This window comes from Hippoglossus hippoglossus, chromosome 9 (genome assembly GCF_009819705.1).
Source record: "Hippoglossus hippoglossus isolate fHipHip1 chromosome 9, fHipHip1.pri, whole genome shotgun sequence".
In the NCBI taxonomy this organism is placed as follows: Eukaryota; Metazoa; Chordata; class Actinopteri; order Pleuronectiformes; family Pleuronectidae; genus Hippoglossus; species Hippoglossus hippoglossus.
The window spans coordinates 15,512,622-15,525,612 of NC_047159.1; the positions used below are offsets into that span (position 1 = coordinate 15,512,622).

Genomic DNA, 12,991 nt, shown 5'->3' on the forward strand with positions numbered 1-12,991 from the left:
TAACAGTGGTTTCAAAAAAAAAGTGATTGTGAGCATCCAATGACTCTTTAGATCTCCTTTGCTCCTTCCCCGCTGTGTTATTGTTTATTTCTGCACAAGAGGCAGGCGGTAGGTATATTTTGATAAGAGCCATGCCGGGGAGACTGTGCGGGCTCCCAGGGGAGCAGCACTGTCTGTAGCATCAGCCACTGTCAAACCACTGAACCATTTAACAGCGTTCATGGCGAGATCTGCCTCCTCTTTTAACCCCACCGACTCAAAGGTAGGCTCTGACATTGTACCTAGACAGATGTGAAGGGTCTCAGCCCCCGCTCCCCGACCCCCACCACCCCCCATTTTTTCCCCCTCCATCCCTCCCGCGTTCACTTCCTCTCTCCTTTTCTTTTCTTGTCTTTTCCCCATTTTCCTGTAGTTTTCCAAGTGTAATGGGGTGAGCAGTGAGACTGGGGAGTGTGCTCGACAGGTTGGCTGGTCAGGAACAATACAGGCTTTAAACCTCACTGACACACCTCACTGAGTCTGCAGGCGAGTGGTTGGGCCAAGGCTGCATGTTGGCGTGTGTGTGTGTTTCTGTGTGCATGTGTGTGTGCATGTGTGTGTGTGTGAGAGAGTGTGATGGTTTTTGCCAAAATAAAATAAAAATACTGAAATTTAAATTTTTTCAGCACCCTTACACTAAAATGCATGTTGAAGGCCATCCATACTTTTCAACAATCATCCAACTCTCTAACTTCAAGACTTTGTAAATTAAAACAGAATAAGTTATATTAGTTTATTATATTATATTTAATTTATGATATTAGTTATACTTACATATTAGTTATCGAATTACACATTTTAGCCAGTTATTGCTCCTGTTAACACAAATATTAGTGACCAGAATCTGGATAAAGTTGGAGGAGATGACACCAGAGCAGACAAACCACTATTTCCAAAACCATGTGCTATAGCACATTTTAAGTATGTTACCTTTTTCTTCCAGCGCTTGAGTGAGTGGCTCTGTGGTTGAGTGTGCATGTGTGCACGTGTTTTCAATCACCTTTGAGCATGTGTCATGTGCATATGTCTGCCCATTTGTCTGTGAGTTGATGCCGGCGTGTGCACTAATTGCAAGCTTACACAGAAAATTGCGTGATCAAGAGTCATTTAATACCTCCCTTTTAAAAATGCGCTATTAAATTTCCATATGGCATCTGTCATTTGCATATGCATGCATGGGAGATCCGTGTTTTTGTAGGACATCAAAAGCTTCCACTCCAACTTCTCTGCATACACACACACACAATCTATTCCCCAACAATCGACCACAGGGGTGAAGTCGAGGTTGTGAGTTTCTGTTCAAACACTTTGCAGCCCCATTCTGATAGCAATGATTTGAATTCCACTTCCACTAATTTCCCCATATGACGACGTTGGCAGCTCCCTATAGATAAAAAAGGATTGAGTTAGAACATGTATAGCAAGCACATTCACCCCCACCGCGCGCCCCCCCTCCCCGCCCTTTCTGGCTCTTTGAACTCTTTCTTAGAGAAAGCACAGCAGCCTATTCAGCGGGGAGAGAGGTTCTGTAGTGATGCGAGATAGCTAGGCTGAGGCTCTGACTGGCATTGGAGGTGCTTGTGGGGATTGAGGCTACTTGGGAATGGCGTTTGTTAATATTTAATAAGAGCAGCTCCTCACTAGATCATATCTCTGCCTGAGTTTATACACACTGTCAGCCAGGGACGTGCACCCGCATGCTGCCATGTAATTATGTGCAAGGTAGGAGGGTTTGTGTGTGTGTGTGTGTCTGTGTACATGCAGTGATTCTTTTTCATGCCGCCCTCTTCCTGTCCTTGTGGATGCTGATAAGGCCTTGTTTAAGAAAGTTACCACACAGAGCAAGTGGTTGTTTACTAATCTTAATGAAAAGAACTGGTTCTTTGCTCTCTGGCTGTGTTCATGTGTGTGTGTGTGTATGTGTCAGTGTTCATTTTCTCTAAATCATGGCTCCAATGAAATCACAGAAAAGAATATGTTTCATGGCCCTTGAGAATATTTTTTCCCCCATTTCCTCCGAGTGGTCACAATAGCTTTTGTGTATCACTCTTGAAAAGCTCAAGGATATGAACATTTTCCTGGCACCTTCTATTGAGAAGGCGCATACAAAAATAGCTGGCTTATTGAGAGCAGCCAGCGCTGATGAAGAGTAAGTGTGATTCGCCTAGGGCTTGAAAACAATAATGCAAACAAGGACACTAAACAAGTGGGTTTTAATGAAATGCTCCCATCAAGACAATACATTCCTCCGTGTTCTTCAGCCAGGCTGCTTGGTTCAAGTATGCGGAGGAAGGAAATCTTAACCCCTATCACACTGTCACTGCAATTTCCCCCACAAAGAGAGCCAAAAACAAAGACAGACACAGAGGAGAATAGAGAAACAATTATAAAGCAGGAGAAGGCTTGTCCTGATTCTCTGTCACCACAAAAACACCACAATCACAGCTACACCTCCTCCTTGGGAAGGCGACTTAATTGAGATATCAAATAATGCTACTTTCCCCTTCTTTGAAGGGCAGGTGGCCCCTGCTGTGGACTGGTTGGACAGCACCCAGGGATAGTGCCACAAGAGACTGGGGCTCGGGTGGTTTGTGTGTGTGTGTCTGTGTGTGTGTATGTGTGCATGCACGTGTCAGAGTGTGTGTTGGGGAATCACAGCAGGAGGCCTCCCATAATAAGGCTGTCTTAGCGAGCAGTGGGCCGCAACTGACGAAGAGGACCCCAGCTGTCACAGGGCCTGGCAGGCGGTCCACAGTGGCTCATAGCATCCTTCTACCCACATACTTACACAAACATGCACTGAAGCACCCCAAGGCACCCACACGATCCACACGACCCTGCTTGACACCCTATGAGATGAGCACACAAGGCGGCTTGGGTGCACAGAAAACACATCCACAAAAAGAAACACACAGAAGTGCTCAAGAGCCAAAGCATTACACTCACTGCCTAAAGCCCCGCAATAAGAATGAAGTGGTGCACAAGTACACATATATTTACACTAACACAAAGTTTTATTGACCAGCCCATTTTGATACTTAAGGTGCCTGGCTGTAGTGTTTAGCATCTGTATCAATGCCGATCTCTGACAGCACATAGTGGCCACTGCAGGTGAAACTTCTAGGAGAGTTATGGTGAGTCATGTTTCATGCTCTATCGAGGCAGAACTTCTTTGTGTGAACATTTAAGTTCAGGAACTCTTTGACATTACATTACATTTAGGCCTGTTACTACTGATACAGGAACTGTTTACATTTTTTTCATTTGGGTATTTAATTTCCAGCCAGGTCACTGTGCCTTGTAGAGTCCCACAAGGGTCAGTACTTGATCCTCTTCTATTCAAAATCTCAAGTTTGAGGATTCAGGCCACATCAGCTGATATTAGCCTATACCTGAATATCGAAGCTGCATTGTGGGTAATGTAGACACCAGGTTTGACAAGGATGTAGAATCTTTGGCATAAAAAAGAGAATCTTTCCGGTGCTGCTGCATACAGTTTTTTTTCCAGCTGTCCATTGTTGGTCTGACAATGTTACGCACATGAAATAAATCGCCTACTCTTTCAGAGAGTTAAACAAATTAATGAATACATGTGCCAGCACTGAAAAATAAGACATTAGAATGGAACTCAATGGAGTGCATACCTCTGCCAAGGCCAAACAATACAGCACGTCTGTCCAGCTCTAATGAGGAAAAAGGTAGTTGTGTGATCTGCACCAAATTGCATTCAAGTCATAGATCTCAACACCATTAATATTTCTGATATTTCCCTGGATCTCCCCCTTTAACCGGATCCACAGCAACATTTAATGGGTTCTTCCCTGGTCTCTGGATGGAAGCATCTTTGGATGAATAAATTGAAATGTTTTTATGGATTGGGATATACATTTTAGTAGTTGCATCACATTGGTTACAACATCTGGTATGACATCAGTCTTTTATGAAATTAAATGGAATCTTAGGATTCTTGCAAAAAACTGTGTCCGAACAAACATGGTTGTATTTCCAGGTTGTTCAATTATTGTCTGTATAAATCTCTTTGAGACTGAATCAAATAGATCTTAGTCAACAACAACTTTTCAAATATGTAGCTGCCAGGACAGAAATAAAACAAAACAACTTTGCACTTAAAAACTTTATTTATTTGTCAATTCAAGTGTCATGTTTTTCATGCAATATATGTAAAGTGTCTTCTAAAAGTACTTGCCTTCTGAATTCCTTTGTTCCTTCACTCTTTGGATCTGATGTAATCAAATGTCTACATCACCAAGAGGTCATTGTACAACAAACACGTCTGCAAGAACAGAGTAAACTTCCCATATTGTGAGCCAATGATAAGAGAGGCCAGACGGGTAGAGAGAGGCAGAGCACCCCAGTGATGGTCTGATTTACACTACAGAGAGACAGAATGAGAGACAGAGAGGAAAACGTAGGAGAGAGGATGAGAGGGGGAGAGATGCTGTGCCGGAGAGAAATTAAATCAGTGGCTAAATTATTGCATGATTGCCCATTCCCAAAAGACTTGGGCATCATTTGGTAGAAAGTGTCTAATAATTGGTTTTCGGCCATGTCAGACACATGCAATTCCCCCTACTAATGGCTCTGTTAGGAAGAACTGGGCCTCCTGGGTCAGAGAAGGACAGAAAATGGCCAGACGGCAAAAAGCGCCTCATACGCCCTTCTACTTTTTTTTCTTCTTCTTCTTCTACAGATAAACGAGGGAACAACGCAGAAGAGAGAGAGAACAAGAAAGAGAGAGTGTGAGCGGGGAGGAAATGAAGTGGCAATAAGTGCAGCCAAAGGGGAAATGCTCTTCACCACGAGTTTAATACATCAGACTGGGGATTTGGCAGCCCGCCACACAGCAATTGTTTACCTTTTTGCTCACTGGCTGCATCTGTTCTGTTTTGTAAACGGCACTAAACTATTCGCCCGTAAACACCGGAATCAATAACAACTGCTAAGGGAATTCCCTTATCCCGCCCCTCCCTCTCCTTCCCTCCCTCTCTTCCTCATGTTTTCATCCCTAACCACCACCCCTTTCCCTTCCCCTAGATCTCCTCCTCTCTCGCCTATCTCTCTGTTCCCTGCCAGTCAAGAGCAGTGTGTGTGTGTGTGTGTGTGTGTGTGTGTGTGCTGTGGAGCTGATGGTGGAACCCACAGGAGAGACAGACAAGGAGAAAACTGATGGCTTGCCAAAAATACCTGCTCTGTTTGTTCCCCCCCCCCACCCCCCCCCCCCCCCCCCCCCCCCCCCCCCCCCCCCCCCCCCCCCCCCCCCTTTTGTGTTACATTGTTGTCATTGTTAAAAGCTACAAAGTGAAACTGGCCACTGTAGACCCGCAGAGTTTGGTATTTTCAGACATTCTTTTTTCACGGTTCTGCTCCATATGAAACATAAAGCCCACCCACACACATACACTGTTTTCTATTTCACACATTTTATTGAATGACACATTGCGTGGCATGCTTGTTTGCTTCGAGGGCGACTGATAAGATTCATACTGCTTTATGGTTATCACAACGATGTGGCTAACCATTGATTTTCTTTTTGTTTATAAGAACATCCGCCCACTCTAATGTCATATGGAGAGGCTCTTATATAATTTCACATATCATTTTTTTGCCCAGCTTTCGGCACCAGGCCTCCTTTATTGATTCTCAGTACACTGACCTCTGGTTGAACTCTCCTGCCTGCTAGTGCCCCCCCTCATGCTGCTCTGTGAGACATGCTCTGCTCTATGCTATATGACACACCTGGGTGCTTTTAAGCACACCCTCTCCATCAACTGGCTATGAGAGCCTCCATTTGGCCTCACTGTTGTGACAAAGGTATAATGAGGTTTAGATGGCTGTGTACTACACTGCCATGGCTATAAGGCTATTTGGCTTGGGAGGTGACTATAAATACATATATAGCCCGGGCGGCAGAGCTTGATGAAAGGCTGAGGCATTGCTAAACATCAAGGTCATGTGCAACTACTTAGAGTGTAACTTAATGTGCCAGTGAACCAGTCATGGGGTCACAGGTTGAGGGAATGAATAGGATGAATGGGGAGGGAGAAGACACACAGAGATGATGCCCTGCAAAAAGGCTGATGCTCCAGATGAAGTGCTGGTTAATGGTGGCTGTGCTCCAAAGAATGCCCCACAGAAGGTGGGGAGGGTTGCTTTTTACAGTGATAGCTTTTAGAGAATCCCACAGCTCCCCCTCAAATGTGTCCCTGTCTTATCCGGTTTAGGCTGTTTACTCTTGAGTTGTTGACAGCTTTAGTTTGCCCCTGTGTTTAGGCACGGAAAACTCTGCTGATTTGCCGGTGACTTCAGAAATAGACGTGATCGGCGGCGGGTGCGTGGGTCAATGTGCAAGCTGGAGCGAGAGAGGCTGGCATGTGGGTGTCAGCCAGGTCACGCGTGTAAACATGCAGTATGAGGTGATCGAGGACACAGACTCCCACTGGACCCCATTACAGAGGAGGTGCCGAGCTGCGGACCCATGCAGCTTAATTATACATACGCACAAATGCATGCACAAACATTTTACCACACACACAAATAATTACACAACTATTCGCATGTGATTACATACATGCTTACACACACACACACTTAACATATACACATAAATACATGCATGCACATAGACTTCCAAACACAAACAAACTTAAGGTCAGACTATATTCCGTGGTGACCACAGAGTCTGGTTGCAGTGTGGCAATTATCCTGCAAGACTGACATGTGCAAATGTGTGTGAAAGTGTCTTCTACAAATCAAGTTATTTATAATGACCGGCATAACATGCACATAAACACGTGTGCGCTCATTCGACAAACACAAACACACACAAACTCATCGACTCACACTCACAAACACTCACGTAAATATGCACGAGAGCCGACACACACACACACCGAGTCGAGCCTCATGCATGATTAAACCAGGCATCCTTAGGGACAGTGTGTTGTCATATTGTCAGATTTTGTTTAACAATATGGCAAAATTACATTAGGATCCAGAGGCAATAATGTTACAATTATTTGAAACGGGCCCCACTCCTCTTTCTCTCCCTCTCAACGCTCAATCATCTCTGTGCTTTCAGAGTCAAGGCTAATACCGAGTTCATCCATTCCCAAATGCTTTTGCAGTGGAGGAGCTCATTTAAGCGGACACACAAAAGTATTTGTGCATGTGTCTGGAAGTATGGCAACGCATCTCCCAGCCGCCCATTCTCCGGCTTAATGCGGAACATCCCCTGGGTGATGGCTTTGGCAGCCTCCAAAATGGGAAATCCATATTTGCCGAGGGGGTCATCGGCGGGTTAGGGGGAGAAAAGTTTTGTGCCGGGAGAGAAGAATGTGCATGTGTGACTTCTCAGGGAGCAAAGTTTTGCATATTTTTTCACTGTCTCTTTTGTTTATGCTGTGTATTGGGAAAACATGAATGGGTCGATATTTATAAAAGGTGTCGTGCGCGGCAAGACTTCAGCACGGGGGTGTTTTCTGATGAGTGCGTGTAGGTTGGGAGGTTGGGTTGAAAACCTATTTCCATGAGACTGTTGCTTTGCTCAACTGTAAACTGTAGTGCAGCGCTCTCTCTCTCTCTCTCTCTCTCTCTCTCTCTCTCTCTCTCTCTCTCTCTCTCTCTCTCTCTCTCTCTTATGCACATGCTCAGTTTATTTTGTCTCTTTCCCCTTTTACGATCATTTTTTTTTTGGTTTTGTTTCTCTCTTCACAGCTCCGATGGAGCTCCCCATGAAGAATAGGAGCTTCAGTCTAACCTCCCACCAGCTGAGGGCGTTAACCCAGCTGGCCTGCACTCTGCTGGGGTTTGAGAGCAATGTGAGAGAGCTGGTCACTCACACTATCTTCATTAACTGTACAGGAGACGCTCCCTGTATAAAAGGTACGAATCCACCCCTCCAAAACACACGTGTTTACACACATTAGACATGCAATAGGGGTTAAAGCTCCCACAGAGGACACTGACATTGAGCTATCTGCATTTCTTCCTCTGAACTTAGTGGCCTAAGGTTAGATTTATATTTTATAATGGCAGACATTTTAAAGTCTGATTTAATATGATTTAGACCAATATCCCTAAGACTCACTATTGTTTGGTCAAAAAATATCAAAGTGAGTTTGGTGAATATTTTTGGAAACACTATTATTTAGTCCATTAATTTGAGTTAGACTTCTCAGAAAATTATCAAACAGATAATTAATAAATAATATGTAAATGAGAATATGTAAATAGTTAAAGTATAGACTTTATTTCATCAGTTTGTTGGGGGTACAGTGGGGGGACCTCAAAATGTATAAACTGTCTGTAGTCATGCCTCTCTCACACACACACACACACACACACACACACACACACACACACACACACACACACACACACACACACACACACACACACACACACACATTGTTACTTATTCTAGCAACACATCTGAGTTGCGTCTGAAGAAATGTGCCGTTTGAGTTGGGAATTATCTTTGGTGTTATGTAAGCCTTTAGCATCCCCTTTTCCCCTCTCCCTACTTTGAACTGCCGTCGCTGAGATGTTAAATGAAAGCTTTTGGTGCATGGAGTAATTTCCATAAAGGTTACATTTACAAAAACAAGACTTGCAGAAAGGCTCAATTTACAGAGAGGTAAACAGCCTTTAAAGGGCAGTTATCCAAATCATTAATTCCAGGCAATCAAACAGCTTAATTACCAGAAATTCATCAGATGGGCTTAAAGGTCAAAAAGTGATGCGCTTGCTGCTTCCTCCTTCTTCCATTCCATGTATTCTTGTTCGGGTAAATTGCCTCGCCTGGGGTCTTACTCTTCGCCTTCTGATTAGGAAACTGCGGCCTTGATGTTTCACGCTTTTTAATTGCAACCCAACCCAACATCCTGTATGCTTGTCTTCACATCCACCCCCCCCTCCCCTGCCCCCCCCTGCATCCCCCCCCCCACCCACCCAGACACACACATCCACACAATCTTCCCTCATGGAATTACCCCATATGCAGTTGATCCTATCTGGGTTCAAATCAACTCTAAGCCCCAAATTTAGACTTATGAAGTCGTCACCATTAGCATTTACTGCCTGTTTTCTGCTCCCTCTAAGGCATGTGCACTTATACTCATATGCTGGTCACTGTGTCTCATTTGGCTAGTGGGGGGGGGCGGAGGGGGCAGTGTGACCCATATCTGGCTCAGAGTTACACACGCTCGCTTTCATGTAACTGAACTTGGCATTGGCGCAGGGCTTTTAACACATAAGATCATACAGCAAATTATGTGTGATATGGAAATAGTCGTGCTAAATAATGCATAGATTTGGAGGATGCTACGGACACCCACCACACAGCATTTCACTTTCAAATTGGGATATCTTCTGTATAATTATAGTTCCCTCGTGGGATTTCACTGAGATGAAATGAGAGCTTGACCGGGAACGGTTGCTGTTAAATGTCTTTTTTAAGATGTATTACACAGCGTTTTCCATTAAAAATATTTATCGGCCATTCAGGCATCTTGAAGAAGAGCAAAGAGGATTCAGACACGACAACAGATGGCAGGAAATCCAGTGCAGAAACACTCCACACACCAGAGGTGAGTCTTTTTCGCATGTGGTCCTTTCCGCCCTGAGAGAAAGTATCTATTTCAATCACATCTTTTCAATATCATAACTTGCAGCACTCAGACAATAATTTGCTGTCGGCTCGTCTCCTGTTTTTCAGGCACAGGTGCTGGAGTTTAACTGGAGGTCGGCGTTTCGGGGGCTGGTCCCTCACATGGAGCATTGTGTCAAAGTGGTGCTGGACGATGTTTGTGCCAAGAGTCTACAGCAGGAAGAGGCCTTATACTCCTCAGGACACACCTCTCTCACCCTGTGTCGCACAACTGGACACAACGCCAACGCTGCCGGCCACACACCTCTCAGAGAGGACTCCTTCCACACACACTCAGAGAGGGAGACTCCCAAAATGATTGCCAAGGTACTCTCGGGCAGAACGTGGGATAGTTTATCTAATATTGAACAGATCTGATTGATGACATGGCTCCGAGCAGGATTTCTTCATGGTGCATTACAAACACACAAATGCGCTCCAGAAGAGGCACAATACACGAGTTAAATTATTGACAGGTGGGTCAACACTGTCTGAGGGCTTCACAGTGAGGAGCATGGAAACTGAATCTCCTTGCAGGTTATACAGAAAACAGAAGGGAAAACACATGTTGCCTATTCTTTTAGTTTTCCACTCAAAGGCACAAACTGTAATCCTTACGTAACAGAGTAGTAGGCTTTATACCTAAATAAAAAACACATTATAGGAACATTTTTAAGTACAGCGACTGTAACTAGACACAACATCAGCTGATAAACAAACTAATTCAGATTAAACTAGAATGGCACTCACCTCCGTCCTGCTCTAAACACACTCATAGATATCAGTTATATAAATGTGCCTGATTATTTATTCATCATGATCCATGAATTATTCCCTGGGAAATCATTGAAAACCCTATTGTACAATGTAAAAGAAAGTGATAAAAAAAAAATTCCTGGATCTGCCCCCTGATCCAGATGCGCTCCAAAATGAAATATGAGTTCTTCCCTTACCCATACCACACCAAGCTTTGTGGTAATCAGTCCAGTGGTTTTTATGTAATCTTGCTCACAAACACACCAACAAACAAACAAACAAACAAACAAACAGGGGTGAAAACATTATCTCTTACAAGTCGCTCCCTGGAAAGAAAGCCAAATATTTAATGTTAGTTGACCATCAAAGTTAGTAGCAAAGACAAAGGTTCATGTTTCCAAAAGCAGTGGTGCACAGGACTGAATTGTTTCCTTTTTTCTGTCAGGAAAGTGCATTAGCTCACCTTTGTCTCTTCCTGATTTGCAGTGAAGCTTTAATGGTGGATTTCATCACAATTTCCAGGTCTGAAGTTTGCAGTTTAGACGGTAGAGTAGAAGATTTATCAAGTTGTGTTCCCATGCTCATAAATAATCAGATGCTGACCAGTCATTAGTGTTAGGTGTTCCTTTGATCAAGCTGTTAAAGGACTTTAGGATATTTTTCTTCATGGAGCAGATCTGACTTAATTAAGATGACTTAATACGCCTCCTCATTATTTCACAGCATTAAATAGAAATAATGAACTCGTGACTTTCGAAAACTACTGCCCACAGACAGTAGAGATGCCATAAGGTGCTTCAGTAAAGACAGATGCAGCATTCCAGATGACCACTAGTACAGACTGTAGTATGAGGAGCCTTTGTGAACTGTAAAGCATGAAAGTAAAAGTACACTAATCTTTGTAATCAACATCAGCAAGTACTGCTTGTATAGTTTACTGCTATTGCCTTTATTTTTCTGATTCAACGTTTTCTAAAATTTCAAAGAAAAAGCGCAAAAAGAATCCACTCAACTTGGGAATATTGCATTGATTTTAGAAACCCTCTCTCCGTCCCTAATATACCGTGTGCATGAGCATGTTTTACCATACACCCTGCTGTCTCTGTTCCATTCATCCTCCTTTATCCACCTGACTGAACAATGCAGGTCTACACACACCAACCAGACCCGGGGAGATTAATGGTTTTTGTAGCCCCAAAGGAAAGCACCCTCGATAATAGAAAGCCCAAATGATTTGGGCTCGACACAGTTGACACTCTGGATCAGAAAGGGCCTTGGGAAGAGTCATCAGTATTACTTAAAGGGGAGGACTCCGGGGACAAAGGAGAGACGGGAGGAAACCAAGAACCAGTAAGGGTGTTATTATGAGGTGGTGTGTAGAGAAGGGCGCTGAATAGGGGGAGGTATATAGGGTATACAGATGATACAGATGTATACAGAGGATGAATCACAAAGGCAAAGAGGAGAGGGTAGAGAAGAGGATAAAGAAGGGATAGTGCGAGAGGAGCCATGAGAAGAGAGGGCCTGGGAAAAGGCAGGGGGAGGTGAAGTCGACACCAGAGATGGACTTTTCTCAGGAGAGAGTCCAGTGTCTGATGTGAGACCAGGCTTAGTGCTCTAACTCTTCTTAGGATCCCTAGTGTTTGAGACACCATGTTGTTTTTTTTCTTTCACACCGACCTCGCTTGGTCCAGAACATCATACATTTAACTTTAGGCGGAACCAAAATAACAGGCCGAACTAAATTTGGTCCGACCAAAAGAGAGGGGGTCTCGGTCCAGATCAAACTGATCCATGGTTCGGATCATTTGCAGCGTGAAAACACTTACTTGGACAGTTCGGACTTTTGGACCAATTGCAGGGAGTTGAGACGGCATTAAACAATAGGAGAAGAAAAAGAAGCTGAAGCGGATAGCAGGACTGCTTGTCTTTGCCCCCAACCATATAATGTTTGAACAACAAGGACGTCCATTAGGCTGGTAGTAATACCATAATGATATTACAGTTGCAATGGAACTAACAAAGCGGTTAATTCATCTTTTCAGTTCACACAGAACGACTACTTTTTACCAGTTAATGTCAACTATAGGTAAACGCAGCTCAAGGAGGTGATGGCGACAGGACGTAAGTCAAACAAATGTCTTTAGTCCGCCCTCTAAATTACAATGTGAAACCAAAACAAGATTAAATGTAAACAATGTAACAAAGACATGAACCTTGGTTCGGACCCTGGTCCAGACTGTCAGGTGTGAAAACGCCCTAAATCTTCCTGCTAATTTTATTATTTCTGAAAAACCAGCAACTTTCTCCTCCTGATTCTCCCTCTCTCCCTCTTTTTCAGTCACATTCCTCCATCTTCCTCTCAACTCTGCTACCCACACCTCTCCTCTTCACACTGTGCAGACTCTTATCATTACTGCCTCACCTCTCTTCTCTCTTCTCTCTTCCTCCTCCTCCTCCTCTTCCTCCTCCTCCTCCTCCTCTCTCCTCCAGCTCCTTACACTGACAGTCGATGTGGCTTTCATTACT

General features: G+C 43.9%; 1 protein-coding gene across 3 annotated transcripts in view; it reads left to right on the top strand.

Annotated features, from left to right (window-relative positions):
- kiaa0825 (KIAA0825 ortholog) overlaps positions 1 to 12,991 on the top strand; it is a 118,968-nt gene that overhangs the window by 15,778 nt on the left and 90,199 nt on the right. For 2 of the 3 annotated variants that reach the window (XM_034595290.1, XM_034595292.1), the window contains exons 7-9: positions 7,774 to 7,941; positions 9,565 to 9,647; positions 9,776 to 10,033. In XM_034595290.1, coding sequence (XP_034451181.1) covers positions 7,774 to 7,941; positions 9,565 to 9,647; positions 9,776 to 10,033 — 509 coding nt within the window. The remainder of the gene's footprint in view (positions 1 to 7,773; positions 7,942 to 9,564; positions 9,648 to 9,775; positions 10,034 to 12,991) is intronic. The other variant, XM_034595291.1, reaches the window with a different exon arrangement.